Genomic DNA, 27,923 nt, shown 5'->3' on the forward strand with positions numbered 1-27,923 from the left:
TCAATCTCAGTGAAAGAAACGAGTTTTCTGTCTTAAAAAAATTTTTTTTTTTTTAATTTTTTGGCCACACCACTCAGCAGGTAAGATCCTAGTTCCCTAATCAGGGATCAAAACCACGCTCCCTGCGTTTGAAGCATGGTTTCTTAACCTCTGGACCACTAGGGAAGTCCCTCGATGGCATTTTTAACTTTCCCTAGTCCCATCTCATACTCTCCTGCTTTATGATATTCTTAAAAACCAACAGCTTGCTGGTGAAGGGTGAAGAACAGCAGCCTGAGAGCCAAGGGAAGGGACAGAAAGGGGCTGAAGCTCTTTCAAAGCTTCATCCCCAGAGAATTATTGTATGGCCTGTCTGTTGGATAGGAATTTTCCCTGGAAAATTCCACTTGCCGGGTGATTTATTTGACTTAACTCAGAGCTCATTCAGCATGAAAATTTTTTTTCCACATAAGCATTTTTCAAAAAAAATTACAGGCAGTTACTTAACTTTGCAGCTGCCTGAGGTGATGGATACCAGTTGGGTGAAAACATTAGACTAACTAGAAAATTAAAAACTGGGAATGAGACATACAGAGGGTCTTTTTGAAGCTTCTGAATCAAGAAGGCCACACACATGTATGGATTGTGCCTATGCCCACGGCTCTGTGCATTGCCAAGACTGACTTGAAAAGGCTCTAAGCTCTCACCTCTCGATGACCTTAAGATTCTGTGTAAGGGAGGTGAAGGCTAAGGCAGAGCTGAAAAATGCACTCTCCTCCTAACACGCACATAGAGCCTCTCACCAAAAGCCAGGATACTTGTTGGTTCTAGGCATTTAAGTAAATTTCCAGGTCCTGAAACTCTGAGTTGGTATATATTAGATCTTTTCCATTCTTCATTTTTAGCCTTTCTTTCATATCTTGCATATCATCATCTTTCTATACTACATTTTGGGTAACTTCTTCAGATATGTCTTCTAGTTTACATTCTCCCTTCAACTGAGTATAAACTACAATTTTATGTATCCATTAAATTAAATTTCAAGGTTAACTTTGTCATTTCTAAAAGTTCTACTCTATTTATTTATTTATTTATTGGCCATGCCATTCGGGTTCTTAGCTCCCCAACCAAGGTTGGAACCCATGCCTCTGCATTGGGAGCTCCGAGTCTTAACCACAAGACCACCAGGGAAGTCCCTCTATTGGATTCTTTGTAAAACTTTCTTTTCCAAAAGTCAATATTCTGCCTAAAATTCGAGTGGTTATTGGTGCTTCTGTCCTTTGTATTCAGTGTTTTAAAGTATTCTGCTAAATTTCTGTTTTCTTGTGTATAAGATGGAAGGACTAGAGTAGATTATCTCCATTATTTTATCTCACTTCAAGGACTATGATTCTATGCTGTTAAGCCACCCTGACTCCAACCACTTTCAAAGAAATTAAAGAATTGAAACTAATCTGTAAGGGAAGAGAACTCTCATTCCACAAACAATAATGGAAAAAAGAATAAAAGTAACAGAAATGACAACCAGATATTTGGGGGTGAATATGGGATATAAGAAATTTTTTTCCCTTCATTGTACATCACGTATGAAAGAACTGTTCTAGTCTTTTCTCTCTACCCTCCATGCTACCCTATCCATCTTAAACACTTAGCAGAAAAAATTAATAAAAAAAACAAATAAAATACTTAGAGACAGCACCGCATATATACATGATAGATAGAAGACCATGACTAAGCCACAGAATCAGCTGTACATCCTGATCCATAGCCAGGAGAGCCATCAAACTGTACCAAGTATAACATTAGAGTAACCAAAATCTGGAGTTTCAGGGTTGGCAGAACTTTAGACATTAAGTCCAGTCACGTTTGATGTCAGAAAAACCTTCAGCTTATTGTTGTCTCATTAAACATCTCTTAAGAATGAGATCTGTACCATCATCTGACAAAGCTTTGTACTTGACCAAAAGCTCCATGGCTTCATTTTATTACTCTTCAGCACTGTTTCACTGGGGCCTTGAACACATAGGAGATATTCAGAAAATACCTATCAAATGAACAAATGCCACTTTTTTTTTTAAATGCCACTTTTAACAGCTATTTATAATCTTAAGAAAGTTTTGCTTTATACTGAGTTAAAATGTCTCTTTCCCTCATAGTCTTAGCTTTTACCCTCTGGCCAGATAAAATATTTCCTGCCTCTGCATGAAAAAAAATGTTACCCTGCTCTTTCTTTTCCAGAATAAATAGCTAGAACCAGGTCATCCAAAACTCCTCCCATGATGTCATTTTAAGCTTTCCCTTCATCCTGTTCCGTCTCTTCTGGACATGTTCCAGTGTATCATTCTTCATAAATTTAATTTCCAGGAAAGAACACAGTACCTCCAGGTGCATTCTGACAACTCAAGCAGAGTTGGACAAATACTCCCTCAATTCTATCCAAACAGCCAAGGGCAAATTCACTCCCCCTTCTGTTTTTCTAAACTGCTACATCCCTTTCTTGACTTTCATTAAGCTCATGGTCAAGGAGAAAGCATGTGTTAGGCAGAAATTTAGCATGTCCAGAGGTCAGAAGAGGTCACCCAAGGGCACTGATCTCAGTACATTTGGTGAATGGTGCCCATCCCATGGAAATGCAGGTGAAGGGGGTTGAGGGGAAATCTTCTGGGTGCATCTGTCCCCTGCTCGTGGATGGTGAAAAGGCATGGAATAAACCATTAGTTCATAGGTATGTATCTCTTTAATGTAGGCTTACCCAATCCAATTTAGGGAAATAATTCAGGTCCTGTGACTGCTGTCTAAGCACATCACAGCCGGGAAAACCTGTCTGAGAAGATGATTTGCTTTGTGCTGTAACTGGCATAAAGTTCAGTGCAGGTATTGCTTAACAAGCAAGTTCTGAAGTGAAAGAAGATAGGTAAATTTTAAAGGATATTCTGGACACTGCCTTTCAGACCCATTTTCCAGGTCAGTATGGTGGAATTAGACTTTTTTAGAAGCAGTAGAATAACCATTCTGAATATCTCTCTAGAACCTTCAAAACTTTGTGTTGAATGAAAGCAAAACTAAACTGTTTTAGACTCAAGGTATCTATGCTTACTATTAATATGACTGTTCTTAAGTGTCATTGAAGTGGAGCTTAGAAATGGCAAGGTTTTTTTTTTTTAATAGTCACATGAGTTATTAAACATAGTTTCAGGGAATCATACTTTAGACTTGAAGTAGTTTATGTGACTTTATCTTGTTAGAGAAAAGCTGTGATTTGCAGAAGAGAGAGAGGAACTTGTTCTAAAACTAGAATTTTTAAAAAGAGATTTTATTGCATCAAGGATATCAAGTGGTTTGCTACTGAGTTTCATCCAAGTTCCTTGTCAGGAAACATGCTGCCTACATTTTGTTCATTTAATACATATGTTGTGTTATTTGTATAGGTGCCCAGATATTTTCTGACTGCTCCCTTGTGCTTGAGTACTTGAAGAAGTACTTGGCTTTTGAATTATCCCAAGTACAGACTGTCCCCAACTTACAATGATTCAACTTACAATTTTTTCACTTTACAATTGTGTGAAAATGATACACATTCAGTAAAAATTCTACTCCCAATTTTTTTAAAGACTTTAAAAAATGTTTATTTTTATTTTTGTATTTGGCTCTGCCAGGTCTCAGTTGCAGCATGCAGATCTTCAATCTTTGCTGTGGCATGCGGTGTCCTTTAGTTGGAGCATAGAAGCTCTTAGTTGCAGCATTTGGGATCCAGTTTCCCAACAAGGCGCCCTGTGCTGGACTATGTCTTAGCCACTGGACCACCAGGGAAGTCCCTGTACTTTGAGTTTTGATCTTTTCCCAGCTAGCAGCGTATAGCGTATGATATACCTCTATACTCTGTTGTGATGTTGGGCAACGGCAGCAGCCTCCGCTACCAGGCAGCCGAGTGATCTCCAGGGTAAACAAGTGATACAACCACTCTGTGCCCAGACAGCGTCTGGCTTTCGCTTTCAGCATAGTATTTAGTACATTACATGCTTTCAGCATAGTATTTAGTACGTTACATGAGCTCTTCAACACTTTCTTATAAAATGGGCTTTGTGTCAGATGATTTTGCCCAGCTGTAGGCTAAGTGTTCTGACCATGTTTTTAAGGTCAGCTGGCTAAGCTGTAACGTTCCTAAGGTTACGTGTATTAAATGCATTTTTGACTTATAGTATTTTCAAGTTACGATGGGTTTCCCTGGTGGCTCAGACAGTAAGGAATCTGCCTGCAATGTCGGAGACCCAGGTTCAATCCCTGGATGGGAAAGATCCCCTGGAGAAAGGAATGGCTACCCACTCCAGTATTCTTGCCTGGAGAATTCCATGGACATAAGAGCCTGGTGGGCTACAGCCCATGAGGTCGCATAGAGTTGGACATGACTGAATGACTAACACTTTCACTTTTTCACCATCAGAATATAAAGCCGATCAAGGAAGATCTGTACTGAGATCATATATGCCTACATATACCAGATATATGCCTGTCTTTCTCATGAACCACTCTACTAATGACCTTGAGAAGGTCACTTTATTTTCCTGAAGTACCAGAGGCAAGGTGTTTCTGAGGCAAGGTGAGTAATACTAAATATAAAAGAAACAAATATATTAAAATTATTTACTGAATATTTTTACCGTGTTCAGAACCAGTTTGCAAAATAATATAGTCGAGGTCTCAAAAGTGGTTCTTGGGACTTCCCTGGTGGTCCAGTGGCTAAGACTCCATGCTTCCAATGCAGCGAGCCCAGGTTTGACCCCTGGTCCGGAAATGGCAACCCACTTCAGTGTTCTTGCCTGGAGAATCCCAGGGACGGGAGAGCCTCGTGGGCTGCCGCCTATGGGGTCACACAGACTGAAGTGACTTAGCAGCAGCAGCAGGCAACTAGATCCCACATGCTGCAACAAAGAGTTCAAATGTCAGATTAAAGATCCCACATGCTGCAACTAAGACTCAGTGCAGCCAAATAAATAAAATACATACATATGTATTTTTTTAAAGTGGTTCTTGACTCAATTTTCTACCACTAGTCTGAGAGTAAGTAAATGTAAAAAATGGCCATAATTTAAAATGAGCTAAGAATAAGGAAAATAGCTCTTAAAATAAAATCATATGTTTTATCAGTATCTTCCTACCTCCCTTGTCTTTCCCCTCTTGCCTTCCTCCCTCCCTCCCTTCCTTCTGTCATTTGTCAAGGAAAAAAGAGGAGGAAATAAAAAGGAATATGGGCTATATGAACAAATACTGTCTCTCCCTACTTTCTAACTATGCAAACTTTAATACTGTATGAAGATCTAGTTAGGAAGGGGAAGTCTCATGTCTTCTGTAGTTCTATGACAATTTCAGGCACGGCTGTGTGTTTATAAACTTTTCTCGCAGATGTTACATTTTATGAACCCTGACTCACCAAGGGTGGTACTGGTGTCTTTAGATGGAAAGAAATCTCTGAGGGATGAAAGATTACACAAGTCTGGTTCACTCAGAACCCTAGATATTTGAATAGAATATTTCCTGGGAGGGGGAAAAAAGGCAACAAGATTGTGCCACACTTAAATGAATTCAAATCCATTTTTTTTCTCCTAAGAGAATGAGGGAGGGACAGCATTCTTGTCTGGGGAGGTTTTGTTTTCATTTGCAAAGTGTTTTTAATTTGTGTAGGCATTTTGTTTTGGGCTTTGGTCCATATTTGTGTTCCAGTATTCAAAAAACCACTTACTAGTAGACATTTTTTTAATACTTACTCTAGGCAAAGCACTGGATTTGATGCTACTTGGAGGCACAGAGAATAAAAGGGCTAGAACACTTTGTACTGCCATATTTGATCTTCTCGTGAAAGTTTAGGGAGAAGGCAATGGCACCCCACTCCAGTACTGTTGCCCGGAAAATCCCATGGATGAAGGAGCCTGGTGGGCTGCAGTCCATGGGGTCGCTAAGAGTCAGACACGACTGAGTGACTTCACTTTCACTTTCCACTTTCATGCATTGGAGAAGGAAATGGCAACCCACTCCAGTGTTCTTGCCTGGAGAATCCCATGGACAGAGAAGCCTGGTAGGCTGCAGTCCATGGGGTCACACAGAGTCGGACACGACTGAAGCGACTTGACAGCAGCAGTGAAAGTTTAAACTCAATGTCACCTGTATCTTTCAGATTTGGCACCTGGAATCCTAAGTAGGAAGGTAACTCATACAAAGTCTTAGAGTGACATGTAGGACAAAAACTTAGAACCATCTTTCCTGAGTTCCAGTGTTCTTTCAACACACCAGGCTACCTAATACCAATGAACGTCAATGGGGTCAAACATCATGACACCAAAAATCTCAGTAAACAAAATGAATACAAGAAGTCCATGCTGAACAAAATATCAAAATTTTAAGTGGAGTCAGGATCTGACCCTGTACTCGCATGACCCAACTTCACTTGCTTCACCCAAGTCTTGGCCCTACGTCATGTAATCTGAATTTATGGGTGGACCAATGGGGAAAGCCAATATGAAAATATTCTGGGACTGGGATAACACTAAAGGAATCCTGGAGTAAATAAAGTAACATATCCAGATGTTCAGAGATGGATCACGCACGATCCACATAGTAGTGTATTGAGATAAAATAGCTCTCATTTGTTTTAATAAGACACATATTGAAGACAAGAGGAAAAACTTGAGATGCGATGGTGGGTCATGCTAATTTCTAGGGGACAAGAATCCCGTTTCCCTCAACGGCTCTGCAAGGTGAGGACAAAGTGGAGTCCTGAGAGTCTCACAATGGGGTTTGGTTGGAGGGCTTTGATCAGAACTAGAAACTGGGTTAAATTTTTCTTCCTCTTTCTGATTTTCTTCTCTCTCTCACCCGTGTCCTGTGCTTGAAGTGATAGTCCAGGTCCTGGATATATACCATTTGAAAATACTCTTGCCCTTTGTAGGACAAGAAGAAATCACAGTGGAGTCCTGGGGGAAAGAAGGGGCTTTTGGGCAAATGCAGTACCTACATGGTCCAGGCCACAAGGGGACTTGAGACTTCGCCAGCTGTGGAGCAGTAAAGGATAGGCATTTGCCTGGATGTCCTCAGAACACAGCTGCCATGGCTGGATGAGCATTGGTTTAGGTTCCTGGTCTGCTAATTTTGTTCTTCATGTTTCTACATTTGCAGTAACTTTAACAGCAGAGTTAGAACCATGCCCAGGAATAGAACAGATTCTGGATAAATACAGATCTCTGGCACAGCTCTGACGTGTAGCCACAACAGAATCTCAAGGACCAAAACTTCTCATAAGCTGGGTCCACCTGGCCTGGAGGTGGAGTTGTGGGGTGAGGAATGGTGGGAAAGGGTCTAATTAAAAAACAGTGTAGTTACTTTTTTTTTTGCTTCACAGCAAGCAGGATTTTAGGTCCTTGATCAGGGATAACCAGGGATTGAACCTGTGCCCCCTGCAACAGAAGATCAGAGTCTTAACCACTGGATGGCTAGGGAAGTCCCCAAAGCACCTTTCTTTTCTTACATCATTCTGAGCTTCCTCCTGTCTAATCCTCCTCACTTGCAAGAAAGAGGGGTTTATTTATTTTGCTTTTTATTCAGCCAATTATGGCTCTAGAAAAGTAGAATTATACTCTAATTTCAGTGCTGTTCTTAGAAACTATTGCTTTAAACACTCTGGAGAAAGGATTCTTATACCTTGAGTGCCTAGAGGGTAAGAACTTGGGCACTTACACATTTTAGTAAGAATCTAACCATTCTAACTTGCCAACTGAATGGTTTTGCAATTTCCTTAAGTTTCCTCACCTCCAGTTTCCCAATCAGTAAGTACAGAATAAAAGCTCAAAAGTAATATCTATTATCATAGATTCTTGTCCTTGATGGATGATGTTAAAGACCCTCTAAATACAGATGTCAATACCTTCTAAAATGTCCCCATCAGCAGCCATTCAGCCCGCTTTGTGCCCACCCTGTGCCATGGATCTCTTTGTTTGTTTGCTGGCTGATAGATTTTGAACAGCTGTAAGTTTTGGGTTCTACTAAGCCAAACTTTTCCTACCTATTGTGCCAAGTAATTTTTTGCCCTAGCTTCAGCACTGGAACCACACAGAATAAATGTTTTATTTTTTCCTCATCTTCAGGTATGTGAAAACAGCTCTCAGACCGCCTTTATTTTTAATTTTTTTATATTGGAGTATAGTTGATTAACAGTGTTGTGTTAGTTTCAGGTGTACAGCAAAGTGATTCAGTTATATATATATATACAAGTCTATTTTTTAAAAAATTCTTTTCCCATTTACATTATTAGAGAATATTGAGTAGCATTTCCTGTGCTATACAGTAGGTCCTTGTTGGTTATCTATTTTAAATATAGCAGTGTGCACTTGTCAGTCTCAAGCTCCCAATCTATGTCTCCTCCCGACCTGTCCCAGCTGGTAACCATAAATTCATTCTCTAAATCTGTGAGTCTGTGTTTTGTAAATAAGTTAATTTGTATCATTTTTGAAAAATTCAACATGTAAGCAATATCATGTGGTATTAGTCTTTCTCTGTCTGACTTCACTTAGTCTGATAGACTCCAGTTCCATCCATTTCGCTATAAACAGCATTATTTTGTCCTTTTAAATGACTAAATAATATCGATTGTACATATATACCACGTCTTCTTTATCCATTCAACTGTTGATAGACGCTTATGTTGGTTCCATGGCTTGACTATTGTAAACAGCCTTCCTTTCTTACCAATTCCTTCAACCATTCCAACAAATGTAATTTAGTCTCAAGTCCTTCCTTTTGCATTGCTTCTTTTTCCAATGGTCTTCTCAAAATCTGTTTTTGCAGACTTCAACCAACTATACCTCATATAGACTGACAGTGATAAAGTGGAGTGCTGAGCCTACTAGCTTACTTGGACTACCGTCAAATAATTTAAAGTGTTCATGAAGAATGTTTCTAAACCATTGCAATGATGACTTTGGTATCCAACTGTTTGGTTTTTATCAATGGCAAATCTTTCAACTGGTGCTTTATTTTACCTTCCATTACTACGTTTGATCCTATACTCATTTCTATCTCCTCTAAGTGAAAAAAACGGCAGAAATATTTTCAGGCATAATCTTGTATGAATGGGAGGAAATTCTAGAACTGTTGTCCCTCACTCCTCCTACTTTTTTGCTGCTATCTTGAAAAAACATTACTTTTGCTACCAACACAAGTTTCCCTTCCCCCTGCTTTACCAAGTTCACTAACCATCTCTCTGTATGATGAATAGTATTGTTTTGTGAAGTGGCTGAAACTTCAATATATTTTGTGAATTACTTGTGTACTGTTTTTTCTCCTTTTGGAGACTAGCCTTCTCTCTTCTTTTTAATTTTCTTAGCTATTTATTTGTTTTAACAAATATTTACTTACTTATTTGGCTGCTCCAGATCTCAGTTGTGGTATGTGGGATCTTAATTGTGGCATGTGAACTCTCAGTTGGGTATGTGGGATCTAGTTCTGCAACCAGGAATTGAACTTGGGCCCTCTGCATTGGGAGCTTGGAGCCTCAGTCATTGCACCACCACCTTTCTTTTTTAAAGGAAGGAAATATCTTGATAAAAATTGAAATAAGCATGTAGTAGCTGGCTAATTCAGTTTCCATCCCAAACTGGATGTTTCTCCTAGATTTCTCAGTGTCACAGCAATATGTGATTAAGATCAAAACATCTTCAGTGCCAAGGCTTCAGAAAACAGAAGTGTGTTATAGCAGCAGCACAAACTTCTACTGTGTGTCCCTGACTTTTCTGAAGCATATGTTTGTCTGCAGAGATGTCAGGTTATGGTTAAAGATTTTTGATGCACACCAACATAGTCGTGTTTGACTTTTTTTTTTTTTACTAAACCATGCATAGTATCTATGAGAAGTTTTATAATCTGGTAGGTACCTTGTTGCGATTTTTGCTTCCAAAATCAGTTCTTCAGTAAACATAATATTGCCCAGAAGACACTAAAAAGGGTTAAAGCTCTAGTTTTGATCGCTTATATGGATGGATATATCCATGACATAAATCGAACAATTCAGATGTCCAATAGCTAGCTAGTCATATGCCTTACAAAAATAAAGTTACAGAAGTCCTCTAGCATCAAAGTTTCCAAATTAAGTGCCCACTTCTTCCTGCTAAAAAATTATTTGCATATACAGAAATCCTTTTTGAAGAACATTTTAAAAATTTGCTCTGACCAAGGCTTTGAAACATTACATTGTTAATTGTGGTGATTCTGTCCCAGATTCCAGACAAAATTTGGAGAAAAGTGGGACTTCCCTGGTGGTCCAGTGGTTAAGACTCTGCTCTTATACTGCAGGGTTCAATCCCTTGCTGAGGAACTAAGATCCAATGTGCTATGTGGCACAGCAAAAGAAGAAAGGAAAAGAAAAAAAATGAGAAAAGCGAGATAAAGACCTAGATCTTTAATAAAAGGTGAAAAATAGCTTTTTTAAAGAATAAGAGAAATATAATGCTTTATAGTGTTCTGTTTTCTCACCACTCTTGGTCAGATAAAGGGATAGTACTGGCATTTGGGGCTAGACACAAGGGTTCCCCAACTTCCTTTGGAGGACAGGCATCTGACAATGTGTGATCTCAGTCCAGATTCAGTATTTTTCATAATATAAAGCACACATAACAAAGCAAGTTTTAAAATCTCTCCTTAAGTCTTCTCACTCTTCTCCTGAAGTGACATAAAGAAATCCCATTATCTTTCTACTTTCCTTCTAACCCTCTATTGTGTACTGCTTTTGGTCTTAAACTGGTAGTAACTGGAACTTCCCTGGTAGTCTAATGGGTAAGACTCCCAAAGCAGGGGGCCTGAGTTCAGTCCCTGGCCAGAGAACTATATCCCACATCCTTCAATTAAAGCTCCTCAGGCTGCAACAAGGATGGAAGATCTCGAGTGCCGCAATTAAGACTGGCACAGCTAAATAAATAAGTATTAAAAATGTAAATAAATCCTAAGAGTTTCATCACAGTTCAGTTCAGTGGCTCAGTTGTGTCTGACTCTTTGTGACATCATGGACTGCAGCACGCCAAGCTTCCCTGTCCATCACCAACTCCCAGAGCTTGCTCAAACTCATGTCCATCACGTCAGTGATGCCATCCAACCATCTCATCCTCTGTCATCTCCTTCTCCAGCCTTCAGTCTTTCCCAGCATCAGGGTCTCCTCCAGTTCTTTGCATCAGGTGGCCAAAGTATTGGAGCTTCAGCTTCAGCATCAGTCCTTCCAGTGAATATTCAGGACTGATCTCCTTTAGGATGGACTGGTTGTATCTCCTTGCAGTCCAAGGGACTCTCAATAGTCTTCTCCAACACCACAGTTCAAAAGCATCAATTCTTCAGCACTCTGCATTCTTTATCACAAGGAAACATTTAAAAAATGGTAGTGATCGATAGCTATAATTACTGAGAACGCTCTGTGTGCCAGGTAGTGAGCTAACCTTTTTTTGAGGATTTCCTTATGTAATCATCATAGCAACACTATGACTTACAACTATTACTGCTGTCATTTTGCAAATGAGGAAACTGATATTTCAAGGTAGTAGGTGATTTGTCCAAAACTCCACAGCCAGAAGAGATAGGACTGGGATTTGAAGTCAGGTATTCTGATTCCAGAGACAATAGACCCCTTTATGGTCTGATATTTAAATTACACCCATGTGTTAATTATCTTAAAGTCTTGCAAAAAGAATCAAGCCTGAAAATTTCTCCCTAACCTAAGGTTATTCATTCACTCTGTTTTCCTCCCCCAAATCCACAGAGCTTAACAGATTGTGCAAATCAGGACATAAACCTCTGGGTGGAACGTCAAATCAACTGTTGTGTAAGTAGGCACTGACCTTTCAAATATGTGCTATGTTCTCTTGAACTGTCCTAATGAAGCATGAGGGTTAGACGTGCAAATCAATCAGCAACTGCCTTTTATGAAAAGACCTTGATCCCAACAGAGTGAAAATAGGTATCACTTCATGTCCACTGGGTCAATTTTTTTTTTAACTAAAGAAAAAATTTTCTCTTCCCTAACTCCATTTCTTCTTAAATTATTATTTTTTTTTTAATTTTTAATTAGGGGATGACTACTTTATAATATCATGCTAGTTTTTGCCATATATCAACATGAATCAGTAAGAGGTATACTTATGTCCCCTCCTTCTTGAACCCCATTTGCACCTCTTCTTCATCCCATCCCTCCGGGCTGTCAGAGAGCCCTGGCTTTGGGTTCCCTGCATCATACTGCAAACTCCCAGTGGCTGGCTATTTTACATATGGTAATACATATGTTTCAGTGCTAGTCTCTAAAAATCATCCCACCCTTTCCTTCTCCCACTGAGCCCAAAAGTCTATTCTTTACATGTCTCCTTTGTTGCCCTGAACGATCATTGGTACCATCTTTTTAAATTCCATTTATATGCATTAATATACAATATTTGTCTTTCTCATTCTGACTTACTTCACTCTGTATAATAGGCCCTAGATTCATCCACCTCATTAAACTGACTCAAGTGTGTTCCTTTTTATAGCTGAGTAATATTCCATTGTGTACATGCACCAAAACTTCCTTATCTATTCATCTGTCGATGGACATCTAGATTGCTTCCATGTCCCAGTATTGTAAATAGTGCTGCAGCACATATTGGTGTACATGTGTCCTTTTCAGTTATGGTCTCCTCAGAGTATACGCCCCGTAGTGGGATTACTGGGTCATATGGTAGTTTTATTCCTAGTTTCTTAAGGAATCTCCATACTGTTCTCCATAGTGGCTGTGTTAATTTGCATTCCCAACAGTGTAAGAGGGTTCTTACCCCCATTTCTTTATGACTTGTGGGTTTTTAGTACCCCTATATGCTACGTCACTTTAGTTATATCTGGCTGTTTGTGACTCCATGGGATCACAGGCTTCTCTGTCCATGGGATTCTCCAGGCAAGAATACTAGAGTGGGTTGCCATGCACTTCTCCCGGGGATCTTCCTGACCCAAGGATCGAACTCACATCCATTCCATCTCCTACATTGGCAGGCAGGTTCTTTACCACTAGCGCCACCTAGGAAGCCTTTTAATTCCTCTATCAGGGATCAAACTATGCCCCCTGCAGTGAAAGCACAGTCTTAATCACTGGATCACCAGGGAAATCCTTGAAATTAGCTAGTGTTTAAATCCAGGGTAGAGTTTCAAAGCCAAGTCAGTAAAAAGTTATTGTGAGTGTTACCCTAGCTTAGCTAAGCTTCCTAAAATATTCTATTAATTTCCTAAATGAATGTCTTTCGGATATGTCTCCCTCATCTCCGTTCTAACTCTCACTGCCTAGGGGCTCTTCCATCTTTGACCTCAAGTGTGTCAATATGTCCCAAACTGCCTCCAGATGATCTTTACAAAAATTCAGTGATGACACTCACTAGTACAAATAGTTTTATTTGCTCCCAACTCAACAGTGGAATAAAATCTTAACTACTTAGGCATGACTTTCAAAGGCCTTCATTACCAAAACATTCCCTTGATTGGTTTTGTCTTTTCCAGTCAAACCAAAACACTTCCACTTAATCCTAATATGCCCATTTTCCTAATAAGGAATATTAACATTTGTCTTAATGTGTGGCACTAAGGAATAAATGGGAGCTACAGATAGATAGGCTGCTGCTGCTGCTGCTAAGTTGCTTCAGTCATGTCCGACTCTATGCGACCCCATAGATGGCAGCCCACCAGGCTCCCCCATCCCTGGGATTCTCCAGGCAATAACACTGGAGTGGGTTGCCATGTCCTCCAATGCATGAAAGTGAAAAGTGAAAGTGAAGTCACTCAGTTGTGTCCGACTCTTAGCAACCCCATGGACTGCAGCCCACCAGGCTTCTCCGTCCATGGGATTTTCCAGGCAAGAGTACAGGAGTGGGGTGCCATTGCCTAGATGCCTCTTATTCAAGGATAGGCTCTGCCAGGGCTTGGGGTGGAAAGGAGCAATCCAACAATAACCATTTAACCATCAATATCAAATTCAACCTTCAATTTCCATTTAAAACTCCCTTGCTTCTCTTGGGTGAATAAACAGGGAATCTTTATAAAATACTGCTGTGTCCCAACACCTTCCAAGCAGAGGTCATTTTTCCAAAGGGCAACAAAATATTCTGCTGGTGCCAAACATCTTGAGTACAAACTGGGGTGTGGTATACTGTTTATGTTTGATAGTGAGTGAAAAATATTGAGCAATGACCTCAAGTAACCCTCCCCCACTCTCTTTCTCTCTCTCTCTCTCACACACATGCTTTTGAACAAAGTCTCTTCCCTAAGTAGACAGCTTTTGAGAGATATAGTTTGCTGATCACATATGTTTGCTGATTGATGGATTTTTGGTTTTCACCAAAGAGTTTCTCTCTCATGTCCATTGATTCTTCCTGCTTATTTTTGTCATTCAATCAGAAGAAGGGTATAGATATCCTCGAGGTTCCCTATGGTTTTCATGGGAGATACATTTCATAGGAGATGCATTCTTGAGTTCTTTATCAGGGTAAATGGGGGAATTCTGGGGCTTCACCAGTGTCTCAGTGGTAAAGAACCCACCTGCCAATGGGTTTGATCCCTGGGTGGGGAAGATTCCCTGGAGAAAGAAATGGCAACGCTCTCCAGTATTTTTGCCTGGTAAATCCCATGGACACAAGGAGCCTGGTGGGCCACAGTCTATGGGATTGCAAAAGGGTCAGACACGAGTTAGTGACTAAACAACAACAACAACAACAAGGGAAATTCTACACAGGCAGACAATGGTCAGCAACATCAAAACCTTCTCTCTGGCTGAAGCAGATTAGACCCTAAACTTTCTTAAGATTCTGTTAGGTATACATTTTTGCAGTGGTCCATGACAACCCATCTAACTCAACAATATGAAACTAAATTAAACTCCTTTGCATTCACCAAATGTTCTGCCAGAAGGAATCTTTGTGTTTTGTCAAGGTAGATAAACTAAATGTTTCCCTCTACAGTCAAGTCTCATTTAAAACCACACTTCAATGTTTAAAGATACACATTTCCACCAGATGTTCTTTCCCCAAATCATCTGGATTTTATGGAATGTTTATCACTATTTTTTCTGCCAGGACTCTTGTAGTGAAATCTATTTATTCAAGAAAGAGTTTCAGCTTTACTGTCTATTAAGTCTGCATAGATCAGAAACCAATTTGCTTAATTCAATAAACTGCTCTGTGCTCCAGAAGTAGATATTTGTCACTTGAGTGTCAGTGTAACTGTAACCCAGGAATGTGACAACTTGGCTCCCCACAGCAGCTGAATCCCTGCGGTAAACATGCCCCTCCACGTTCTCTGGAAGCCAAACCGCAAACCTCAGGGGGTGCTTCTCTGAACTTTGCTCCACACCAAGCATTTTTCATACATTTCTAATGGACTCAGGCGGACCTTTTTTATATTCATGTCCACAATACCGCTTGACACTCACTTCAGAAGCTACTCAAAAGATTTAAGATCATGGAGATCTTTCTGTCTTTATTTCAGACAGAATTATTTGCTTTTCAGCAGCACATATGGTTTAAGACAAATACAGTAGCTATTTCCTCTTTTTCAGTCAAGTCAAAAGGACTCATCTTGGCGATGTTTTGTGCACTTCCAAATTGAGAAAAATAAATGACGTCTCAATGGAAAGCCACGGCCAGCCAAGACAGTTTCATGTTTCCTGTTTAATGAATGTGAAAGTTTCCTTTAAATCTGGATTCTAAGTTGGCCTGCTCTGCATCTTCATTTCTGGTTATTGCCTAGCCAGGGTTTTTTTCTATTGTTCAGACATCCCTCCAGTTTCATCTGAGTCTTCATTCATATCTCCTCTTCTCAAAAACAAAAAAAGTTTTATGTGCCTAAATATACATATGTGTGTGTGTATATGTAGCATGTATATGTGCTCAGTCATGTCCAACTCTTTGCAACCCCATAGACTGTAGCCCACCAGGCTCCTCTGTGGAATTTCCCAAGCAAGAATACTGAAGTGGGTTGCCATTTCCTCCTCCAGGGGATCTTCCCAACACAGGGATCAAACCCACATCCTTGTGTGTCCTGCATTGGCAGGCAGTTTCTTTATCACTGTCTCACCTGAGAAGCCCTGTATGTGTGCATACACGTGGTGAAACTGAAGAAAAATCCCCCCGTATTTTCTTTCTGTATCTCTTTTTGCTCTTTCTCTCTTATCAAGAATAAATAGATAAGTATAACAGTATGTTTGATGATACAGCAGAATCTCAGGGGCTTTTTTTTATAGAATTTTTATTGGGGTATAGTTGCTTGAATATCAGTTTTTAAAAGTTAAAAAATACTTGTTCTTAAATATAGGCCCTTAAATTTAAATTGGCAGAAATGCCCAAGGTAATATCCTTTCTCTGTAGACCACATTTTTACTTTGAGATTGCAGGTATTTTCTCGAGATTGCATTATCATACAGTTCGTTTGCATTCTCACATGTGTATAGCTTTTCTTTTTTCAATAATTTTATTTCTTACTATATACAAGGCATAGTGTTAGCTAAGATTGCATATTCAAGTATTGACAGCATCTTGGAAAGTGTCATAAATGAGTGATTTAGAAGTGGTGACCACGACAAATGAGACAATACATCCCTTGTCTGAAGAGGAATGCAAATGCTGCTATAGGAAATACAGGTCCGTTATTACCAGATAATATACATTTTCCAAAGAAGCTAGAAATTGCAATTATTTTTGTGAAGTCTATTAATGTTTAATATTAGCATTGATATCTAGCATACATTTTTTTAACACTTTTTCAACCAAATCAAATACATTTGCAGTCTCTACAAAGTGCAGTTGGTTTAGTGGGGTAGAGTGGACCAAGCCAAGCCAGGACTCCAAGGATAGAGTGCCCACAGATAAAGAGCAGATTCAACAGCAGGAGATAGAAGAAAGGAGTTCAGACTGAGCCCAGTGTGTGTAGATGAGGGTTTCTGAACTTTGGCATCCTTGACTTTTGGGGGAACATGAGTCTTTGTTGTCGGGGGCTGTATATTCTAGGATGCTTAGCAGTATCCCTGGTCCCTACCCACTACATAGCAGCAGCATTCCCCCCTCATCCTCCATCCTTTGTTGTGACAATCAACAGTGTCTCTAGATATTGTCAAATATCCCCTGGGAGGCAAAGTTGTCCCCGGTTTGAGATCCACAGGTGTAGATTGTGTCAGGGATGGACAATCGGAATTGTCAGAGCACTGACCCCTGGGATGGTAAGCGGAGAGTCTAACCAAGGTTGGGAGAGAAGCATGGGTCTTCCTAGAGAAGAAAGGAGCAGCATGATGGAAATGTGCTAACAGTGTTCTCTAGAGGACCAAAGGGATAGCAATCCAAAGCTGGAACCTGGAGTAAGGACTAGGAACAAGGCAATAACCCAGTTATTCAAACCAGAGAACGAAGTAGAAATAGAACCTTGGATCAGGACAGCTGCCAAGTTACACTTTGAACAAGAAATATAGTTGAGTCCAAGTTTGGGGCAGAGCAGAGCTTACAGGTAGAAAGCTGTGAGAATTAGAACAGTGATGAGGCAGGGAAATAGTGGTCTAACCAGAGACGGCAGAAAGCGGGGTGAGGGTCATTATCAGGGAATTTACTCATCATTCCCTTTTGAGAACCAGGAGCTTTGTTACAGCTCCAAGGAAGGGCTCTGGTTCTAGGTAATGATCCATTGTTTTGCCTTTCTTATCAGGGTCCTCCTTAATAACTCTAACAGAAACCCAGTAAAGTCAGGAACTTGTCCATAGTATCTTTTATCCTAGAAAAAAGAAGAGTTATCTTGATTCTTATATCAATTTGGAGAAGGTTAAAATGAGGGTCTGTGGAGAGGCCCTGAGTAGCATTAAATCTTATGGTTGCCTCACTGGCACCAAGGGGAAATCATTCTCAGAGGCCAACTCGGAGTTTCTATTTCCATTTAACATATAGCCTCCTCTCCTTCACTGTTGAAAATCTCAAAGTCTTCAAAGAGTTTGCCTCCCCCAGAGGTCACAAATTTATAGCTGGGCTGAATATGGCCCACAACTATTTAGTTTTAAAATAGTAGTTTAGGAGTTGGGAACTTTTCACATTAAAAATACAGATATTCAGGGACTTCCCTGGAGGTCCGGTGGTTAAGACTCTGCACTTCCACTGCAGGAAGCACAGGTTCAATCCCTGGGGGGAACTAAGATCCAGCATGCTGCAAGTCATGGCCAAAAAAATAAATTAAAAAATACCTTAAAATATATATGTGTGTGTGTGTATGTATATATATATATATATATAAATTTTCATCCATTCACCCAAAACTCTGGCAACACTAAGCCCTCATTTCCCACATGGAAACAGTTGGCTGGAATTGAGTAGCTGCTTTCCACTGAAAGCAGGTCCACTGTTTTTTGGTTCACCCAAATCCCATTATCTCCCCAACTTGGACTATTGTACCCATTAAAGTTACCTGCCCTTGTGACATTTAAATTATGAAATAAAGGGCAGAGGTCATTTAACTCTGCCCAAGTCACATAGGTCTATTACAACTCTAGATCTGCTCCTCATTTCCTTATAAAACAAGAGTCTCACCAGCCCGTCATAGTCAATGGCAAAAACTGCTCCATGAGATCATCCAGGACCCAGGCTTCTATCTGGTGAACTATCATGTTTTCCTCATCCACCTGGTATATGATGACTCATCACTGCATCCTCATTTAGCCAATAAGAAGAGAAAGAGGGTAGGGGAAGGCCTGACACTGGCATGGAATCAAGAGGTCTAAACATCTTATTGTATATATAAGCCAAGGACTTCCAAAGTTTGCCAACAGATCACTAGAATCCAGGCAAGAAACATGGAACAGATTGTCACTGATAACCCTCAGAAGGAAGTGACTCTGCCTACACCTAGAGAACAGTTTTCTCCAGACTTTGAAACAAAAAATTTGTAATTTTAAGCTACTCAACATAGAGCACTTTGTTACAGCAGCCCTAGGAAACTAATAAAGTTAGCCTCTAGATATTTGGATAGGTCTAAGTACCATTTGGAAACTTAATTCAATCTGGAGGCATGTGTAAACTGTAAAGCAAAGTATTGGGTTGGCCAAAAATTTCATTTGAGTTTTTTGTAAGATGTTACAGAAAACCTGAACAAATTTTTTGGCCAACCCAATATAAGCAAGGCAAATAATTAAGAATATGTCCTTGAGGGTTAACTGTCTAGCCAAGGACTTGGTAGGGTAGTCTTTGAATTCTGCCTTACTTCTCTCTTTTCTCCATCCCACCCCTCCCTCTCACCATCACCAACACACAAAAACATCTGCTGTAAGTCACAGGGGAATTCCTAGCTTATATTTCCTGTGAGGGCTTCAGCTGGGCAGTATGCAGCTCCTCTTGAAGATCTTTCTCCAAGCCTAAACTGGTCATTACATCTAACCTACGCATCTGCTTTCTGGAAGATTAGCAATTTCTCTGGAACAGGGCTTTCTGTTAGAAGGGATTCTGTTTGGAAAGCTCACTCATCCTCAAGGTAATTCTCGTGCCCCAAGAGAATTGGGAAGGGGGGTAGTTGGCATCCTTCAGCAGACCCTATGACCATTCTGGCCCAGCATGGTCAGCAGTGACAGCTCCTGACTTGGTGAATATAGTGGTTGGGTGTAATTACAGGTCCTCCAAATGGCTTTTCTATGTTTGGGGAATGAGATTCCATCTACTCATTCCTTTGGGTTTTATAAGGTGATTCCAGGCCATTTGGTTTCAGGATTGCTAATAGCCTAAAGAATAGGTCACAGGCACCAAAACCGTGGCTTCCCTGGTGGCTCAGTTGGTAAAGAATCTGCCTGCAATGCAGGATATCCAGGTTCAATCCCTGGGTCAGAAAGATCCCCTGGGGGCCGTGACAACCCACTCCAGTATTCTTGCCTGGAGAATCCCCATGGACAGAGGAGCCTGGCAAGCTATACAGTCTGTGGGGTCACAGAGTCAGACAGGACAGAGCAACTAAGCACAGCAAATTAAGCCCTGTATTAAGCACTGTGGGGTCCGAAGATGAAAGTCATTCTTGAGGAATTCACAGTTTGGTAGAGCAGAAATCAAAGAGAAATCAATGAAAGTGTAATGTGTTATGTACAGTAAGAGCAGGGTGACAGAAGAGGGGGAATGTCACATGGTTAAGAGCTCAGGATCTGCATTCAGTGGAGCTGAGTTTCGATTCTGACTCTCCAATTATAGGTTGCCATGAAACTGGGAAAGTCACTAAGCTTTTCAAAGCTTCAGTATTTTTCCTTGTAAATAGGAAAATAGTAGTACTTATACACTTTATATGATTTTTTTCAAGGATCAAATTAGATCATACATGCCTAGCATCTAGGAAATTCCCAACAGCATTGATTACTGCATATGATAATAGTTATTATTAAGTATTATTAATATAATTATCTGAGGGGAGGTAATGTTAGAACATGTTCCCAAGAAAAGGTGGCATTTGAGCTGAATAATGAAAAATAAAGAGAAGTTGGCTGAGTTTGGGTTTGGGAAGATACTAATGAATTGCTTTTGTTTATTATGTCAGATTCCTCAAATGAATTTAGATAAGATGATGAATTCAGTGTTAGTCAAATTGAGCTTGAGATGGCTGTAAGCAATACAAGGTGTTTTGACCTCTTCATTCTAACTCTCTCAAATCTTATATATTTACTCTATCAGTGATTATAGCTCCATGAGATGACTATAACTACTAGTATTTTTTCTACTTGATTTTGAATACTACAGATAGAAGTAGCAAAATTAATTGATGAAGCTAGAATTGTACCCAATAAGCTTTGTTTTGGTTGAAAAATTGACATTTAAAGTCTTCTTAGCCCAGGAAACTAGACTTGATAGCAGGAAAGAAAAATGAGACCACAGAAGAAAATAAAGTTTGACAGTGAAAGTCGCTCAGTCTTGTCTGACTCTCTGTGACCCCATGGACTATACAATCCATGGAATTCTCTAGGCCAGAATACTGGAGTGGGTAACCTTTCCCTTAAATGCACTCTACAGGAAGTTAATGTAGAAATTAAGTGGTCATAGTCAAGTTTGTTCCAAAATATATCTTTTAGTTGAAAAGTCTTCCATATTGATATAATTCTGATGAATATATTTGAATTCATAAACACAGAATCAGAACATCCATGAGTGCCAAATGGGTCAAAATCTCCAGTGCTTGCCTGTGACATCCAGGTGGTGAGCCAAGGAAGCAAGTGGAACTCCGTCCAGATCTTCAGAAGTCAGAGTACTAAAGTTTTTTTTCAGAAGTCTTTTATTATTAGAGGAATAACTGCTTTACACTGTTGTAGTGGCCTTATTGTACATCAGCGTGAATCAATCACAGTTATATACATAGCCCCTCTGTCTGGAGCCTCCTTCCCCCCACCATTCCATCTCTCTATGTCATCATACAGTGCCAGGCTGGCTCCCTGTGTCATATAGCAGCTTGCTGTTTATATGTTTTACACATGGTAGTGTATATATTGTCTCTGCTGCTTTCTCAGTTTCTCCTTGCTGCTTCTTCCCCTGCTGTGTCCATAAGTCTGTTCTCTATGTCTGTGTCTCCTTCTCTTCTCTGTAAACAGGTTCATGGATGCAAATAAAGAGGTTAAAGTCATCACACATAAATGTTAATCTGTTTTCTTTTGCATCTTCCATAAAATAAAAATACCTGGTAAGAATTTAATAAGTACTTGAATTTTAGATTCTCTTGAGTCAGCCCTGCAAACATTATGAACATAGAAATTGCACCTATAGTGTGAATCATTTTAATTTAGCATTTACTGAATATTAAAAAAAAATAAACTTTCACAGCCTTGAGAATGATTATAGCAAAATTTAGGTCCATCAAGACTTGGGCACCTAGAGTGTTAATCACAAGTCCTACCAAGAAATATACTATTTCTAGTTCATAGCATGAAAAAGAATACTTTTTTTTTTTTCCACACCGTGTGGCATGTAGGATCTTAGTTCCCTGATGAGACTTTGAAGTCCTTTGCATTGGTAACAAGGAGTCTTAACCACTGGACTGCCAGGAAAGTCTGAAAAAAAATGTTTTAATTCATGATATTTCTTTAATAATTGTAGGTCTATTCAGGTTTTGTTTCTACTTGTGTCCATCTTGGAAGAATATACTTTTTGCCAAATATTTCAAGTAAGTATTTTTTTTCATAGTTCTCTCTCATTTACAAAATCTCTACTTCCTTTTTTAAAATTTTTTTATTGAAGGATAATTGCTTTATAGAATTTTGTTGTTTTCTGTCAAACCTCAACCTGAATCAACCATGCTGCTGCTGCTAAGTCACTTTAGTCGTGTCCGACTCTGTGCAACCCCATAGTCGGCAGCCCACTAGGCACCTCCGTCCCTGGGATTCTCCAGGCAAGAACACTGGAGTGGGTTGCCATTTCCTTCTCCAATGCATGAAAGTGAAAAGTGAAAGTGAAGTCGCTCAGTCGTGCCTGATTCTTAGCGACCCCATCGACTGCAGCCTACCAGGCTCCTTCGCCCATGGGATTTTCCAGGCAAGAGTACTGGAGTGGGGTGCCACTGCCTTCTCTGTAGGTATACATATATTTACTCCCTTTTGAATTTCCCTCCTATCTTCCTCCCCACCCCACCCCACCCCTCTAGGTTGATACAGAGCCCCTGTTTGAGTTTCTTAGTCATACAGCAAATTCCTGATGGCTATCTATTTTACATATGGTAATATAAGTTTCCATGTTACTCTTTCCATACATCTCCCCCATTCCTCCCCTCTCCACATGTCTGTAAGTCTATTCTCTATGTCTGTTTTTCCATTGCTGCCCTGTAAGTAAATTCTTCATTACTGTTTTTCTAGATTCCGTATATATGCGTTAGAATACGATATTTATCTTTCTCTTTCTGACTTACTTCACTCTGTATAATAGGTTCTAGGTTCATCCACCTCATTAGAACCGACTCAAAGGCGTTCCTTTTTATGGCTGAGTAATATTCCATTATGTATATGTACCACAACATTTTCATCCATTCATCTGTTGAGGGATATCTAGTTGCTTCCATGTTCTAGCTATTATAAATAGTGCTGCAATGAACAATGGGATACATGTATCTTTTTCAATTCTGGTTTCCTCAGGGCACATGCCCAGGAGTGTGATTGCTGAGTCACATGGTGGTTTTATTCCTAGTTTTTTAAGAAACCTCCATACCATCTTCCATAGTGGCTATATCAATTTATGTTCCCACCAATGGTGCAGGAGCATTCCCTTTTCTCCATACCCCTCCAGCATTTATTGTTTGTAGATTTTTTGATGATGCCCATTCTGACCGGTGTGAGGTGATAGCTCATTGTAGTTTTGATTTGCATTTCTCTAATAATGAGCGATGTTGAGCATCTTTTCATGTGTTTGTTAGCCATCTGTATGTCTTCTTGGGAGAAATGTCTGTTTAGGTCTTTTTCCCACTTTTTGATTGGGTTGTTTGTTTTTCTGGTATTGAGTTGTATGAGCTGCTTGTTTATTTGGAAATTAATCCTTTGTCAGTTGTTTCATTTGCTACTATTTTCTCCCATTCTGAGGGTTGTCTTTTCACCTTGCCTGTAGTTTCCTTTGCTGTGCAAAAGCTTTTAAGTTTAATCAGGTCCCACTTGTTTACTTTTGTTTTTATTTCCATTACTGTAAGAGGGGGGTCATACAAAATCTCCCTTTTGTCCCTAAATTGTTATTAGTGCCTATTAAGATAAAGAATTTTTATCCTTATGTCCTTTATTACTTACTAAACATTTTTTCTTTGATAAGTTGTTTTCTATAAACAAATTTTTTAAGTTGTTTTCTTTCTTTTTAAATTTGTTTCCATAGATTTGTTCATTCTGCAAGATCATGGAAGATCTAGAGGAGACATTATTTGAAGACTTTGAGAACTACTCGTATGCCCTGGAATATTACTCCCCAGAGACCGATTCAGAGGAGAAAGCACCCCTGGGAGCCATTCACTGGGTCTCCTTGGTGTTGTGCTGTTTGGCATTTGTCCTGGGCATTCCAGGAAATGCCACTGTCATTTGGTTCACAGGATTCAAGTGGAAGAAGACAGTCACCACTCTCTGGTTCCTCAATCTAGCCATCGCGGATTTCATTTTTCTTCTCTTCCTACCTCTGTACATCTCCTATGTGGCCATGAATTTTCACTGGCCCTTCGGCATCTGGTTGTGCAAAGCCAATTCCTTCATTGCCCAGTTGAACATGTTTGCCAGTGTCTTCTTCCTGATGGTGATAAGCCTGGACCGCTATATCTACTTGATCCACCCGGTCTTATCTCATCGGTACCGTACCCTCAGGAACTCTCTGATTGTTATTATAGTTGTTTGGCTTTTGGCTTCACTAATGGGTGGGCCAGCTCTGTACTTCCGGGACACTCTGGAGTTGAATAACCACACTCTTTGCTATAACAACTTCCATGAGCATGATGTGGACCTCAGGTTGTTGAGGCATCATGTTCTGACCTGGGTGAAAGTTATTGTTGGGTACCTCCTCCCTCTGCTAACAATGAGCATTTGCTACTTGTGCCTCATCTTCAAGGTGAAGAAGCGAAGCATCCTGATCTCCAGTAAGCACTTCTGGACCATCCTGGCTGTGGTCATGGCCTTTCTGATTTGCTGGACTCCTTATCACCTGTTTAGCATTTGGGAACTCACGATTCACCACAATAGCTATTTCCACCAAGTGCTACAGGCTAGCATCCCCCTCTCCACTGGCCTGGCGTTCCTCAATAGTTGCTTGAACCCCATCCTTTACGTCCTGATTAGTAAGAAGTTCCAAGCGCGCTTCCGGGCCTCAGTGGCTGAGATACTAAAATACACGCTGTGGGAGGTGAGCTGCTCAGGCACCCTGAGTGAACAGCTCAGGAACTCTGAAACCAAGAATCTGAGTCTCCTGGAAACAGCCCAGTGAATTCTTGCCCTCCGACCCATCAGCACACGACTTTTGTGTGGTTCCCCTGACATGCTTTTAGATTATTTGGTTCCAAGACATACAGCTGATTGTATCTTTTTATTTTTTTGGTAATTTTATTGGCATCCTATTTTTCTTTAGATATAAAATATAAGAAGGATCTTCATTTTTCTTTTCAGCAACCTAAATTATCTTATTCTTGCTAATTATACCATAGTAGATTAACCAACACTACTTTTATAACTTTAATGACTTTTTAAAACTTCTAAATTTTAATATTAAATGTATGATTGATTTAAAAAATATAAAAATAGGCATGCTTAAGCTACTTTAATTCTGCACAAGTAACCTATTAGACTTATTCTTAAAATGCAACATATGTACTTAATTTCCTTATTTCATGTAATCTGTACATGTGCCTTTATGAATTAAAGTGATAGTTGATTATAGTAGGTTATAGTATATATTCAGGGTGCCTGAATACTTGGTAAACTGCCCCCAAATCTAGAAAATAACTATTATTATTATCTCTCATGATTCTGAGAATCAGGGTTTAAACAAGGCACAGAAGGGAGGTTCATCTCTCTGTTTCACAGTATTAGGGGCCTCAGCTGTATGGGCCGAGCAGCTTTCTTCCCTTCCGCCCTCTTCTCTTCCCTTCCTTCTTCTCCTTCCCCTCTCCTCCTCCCCTTGTTTCTTGTATCTTCTCCTCTTCTTTCTTCACATGGGTATTCCAGCATGGCACCTCAGGGAAGCCAGACTTAGGGTAATACAGGGCTCTAAGAGACCAGGGTGGAAACTTCCACTCCTCTTAACAGCTATGCCAGACACTGCACACTTTCACTGTACTCTATTGATCAAAGCAGTCACTGGCCAGGTCAGATTCAAAGAGAGGAGACATAGACCCCATCTCTCAACTGGGATATATGCCCTATTAAACCCCTACACTAATATTATAAATATAAATGTTTATATGTGCAAATATGTATAAGTTTGCTATAAACATGAAACACTGACATCCAGATAGTAGGTACGCCAGCTCAATATCAGAAAGATTTCAGGAAAAGAAGGCATGTATGATATTTCTACTTTCTATTTCTATATATAGACAACAGTGTAAGACCAATAAAGTATACCTTTAAGTCAGTGACCTTTTCATGATGCAAATGTGTTGCATTTAAGACTATAATAGTATTTTGACTTCTATTCATTTGTCGCTTTAGCAAATAGATGACTAAGAGTTATATAAAACTTCAGTAGATAGATATTTTAAAGGATGTCAAGAGGTGGCCCTAGTGGTAAAGAACCTGCCTGCCAATGCAGGAGATGTAAGAGATGTGGGTTTGACCCATGGGTTGCGAAGATCCCCTGGAGGAGGGCATGGCAGTCCAGTCCAGTATTCTTGCCTGGAGAATCCCATGGACAGAGGAGCCTGGCTGGCTACAGTCCATAGGGTCGCAAAGAGTTGGATGTGACTGAAGCAACTTAGCACGCACACAAGATGAATACGGTACTTATAGAGAGTGAGAGTAAACTTGGATAAGAACAATCCTAAAGCAAGATAGACAGTAGTAAATACTATTCAGTTCAGTTCAGTTGCTCAGTCATGTCTGACTCTTTGCGACCCCATGAACTGCAGCACGCCAGGCCTCCCTGTCCATCACCAACTGCCGGAGTCTACCCAAACCCATGTCCATTAAGTCAGTGATGTCATCCAACAATCTCATCCACTGTCATCCCCTTCTCCTCCTGCCCTCAATCTTTCTCAGCATCAGGGTCTTTTCAAATGAATCAGTTCTTCGCATCAGGTGGCCAAAGTATTGGAGTTTCAGCTTCAGCATCAGTCCTTCCAATGAAGACCCAGGACTAATCTCCTTTAGAATGGACTGGTTGGATCTCCTTGCAGTCCAAGGGACTCTCAAGAGTTTTCTCCAACACCACAGTTCAAAAGCATCCATTCTTCGGCACCCAGCTTTCTTCACAGTCCAACTCTCACATCCATACATGACCACTGGAAAAACCATAGCCTTGACTAGATGGACCTTTGTTGGTAAAGTAATGTCTCTGCTTTTGAATATGCTATCTAGGTTGGTCATAACTTTCCTTTCAAGGAGTAAGCGTCTTTTAATTTCATGGCTACAATCACCATCTGCAGTGATTTTGGAGCCCAGAAAAATAAAGTCAGCTACTGTTTTCCCATTTATTTGCCATGAAGTGATGGGACCAGATGCCATGATCTTAGTTTTCTGAATGTTGAGCTTTCAGCCAACTTTTTCACTCTCCTCTTTCACTTTCATCAAGACACTCTAGTTCTTCACTTTCTGCCATAAGGGTGGTGTCATCTGCATATCTGAGGTTATTGATATTTCTCCCAGCAATCTTGATTCCAGCTTTTGCTTCTTCCAGTCCAGCATTTCTCATGATGTACTCTGCATATAAGTTAAATAAGCAGGGTGACAATATACAGCCTTGACATACTCCTTTTCCTATTTGGAACCAGTCTGTTGTTCCAGGTCCAGTTCTAACTGTTGCTTCCTGACCTACATATAGGTTTCTCAAGAGGCAGGTCAGGTGGTCTGGTGTTCCCATCGCTTTCAGAATTTTCCACAGTTTATTGTGATCCACACAGTCAAAGGCTTTGGCGATGTCAATAAAGCAGAAATAGATGTTTTTCTGGAACTCTCTTGCTTTTTCGATGATCCAGCAGATGTTGGCAATTTGATCTCTGGTTCCTCTGCCTTTTCTAAAACCAGCTTGAACATCTGGAAGTTCATGGTTCATGTATTGCTGAAGCCTGGCTTGGAAAAATACTATAAAAGAGCCAAGAAGAGTGTAGCCTTTTCAGAGAGGAAAGAGATGGATTCCAGTGGGCCAGTGAAGAAGCACTGGAAATCTAGTTTCTTAAAGATGCCACTCCTTTTCCATGTCTCTGCTGGTTCTCTTGTCTTTTATAAATACAAACTCTGCTACTCACTGCAATTTTTAAAATACTTA

At 40.1% G+C, this 27,923-nt stretch overlaps 1 protein-coding gene across 20 annotated transcripts in view; it reads left to right on the forward strand.

The window, feature by feature from the left end:
- CMKLR2 (chemerin chemokine-like receptor 2) overlaps positions 1-27,608 on the forward strand; it is a 51,987-nt gene extending 24,379 nt beyond the window's left edge. For 2 of the 20 annotated variants that reach the window (XM_086344257.1, XM_086344238.1), the window contains exons 2-5: positions 11,765-11,827; positions 22,092-22,158; positions 22,306-22,562; positions 23,841-26,075. In XM_086344257.1, coding sequence (XP_086200383.1) covers positions 22,425-22,562; positions 23,841-24,929 — 1,227 coding nt within the window. In that variant the 5' untranslated portion in view covers positions 11,765-11,827; positions 22,092-22,158; positions 22,306-22,424 and the 3' untranslated portion in view covers positions 24,930-26,075. Of the gene's footprint in view, positions 1-2,804; positions 2,944-4,420; positions 4,577-11,764; positions 11,828-21,230; positions 21,250-22,091; positions 22,159-22,305; positions 22,567-23,840 lie in introns of those variants that run through there. The other 18 variants (XM_086344362.1, XM_086344337.1, XM_086344296.1 and 15 more) reach the window with 17 other exon arrangements.
- The last annotated feature ends 315 nt before the right edge of the window (positions 27,609-27,923 follow it).

This window comes from Bos grunniens, chromosome 2 (genome assembly GCF_055505025.1).
Source record: "Bos grunniens cultivar Pamir isolate PY7600 chromosome 2, Bosgru_T2T1.0, whole genome shotgun sequence".
NCBI classification, from domain to species: Eukaryota; Metazoa; Chordata; class Mammalia; order Artiodactyla; family Bovidae; genus Bos; species Bos grunniens.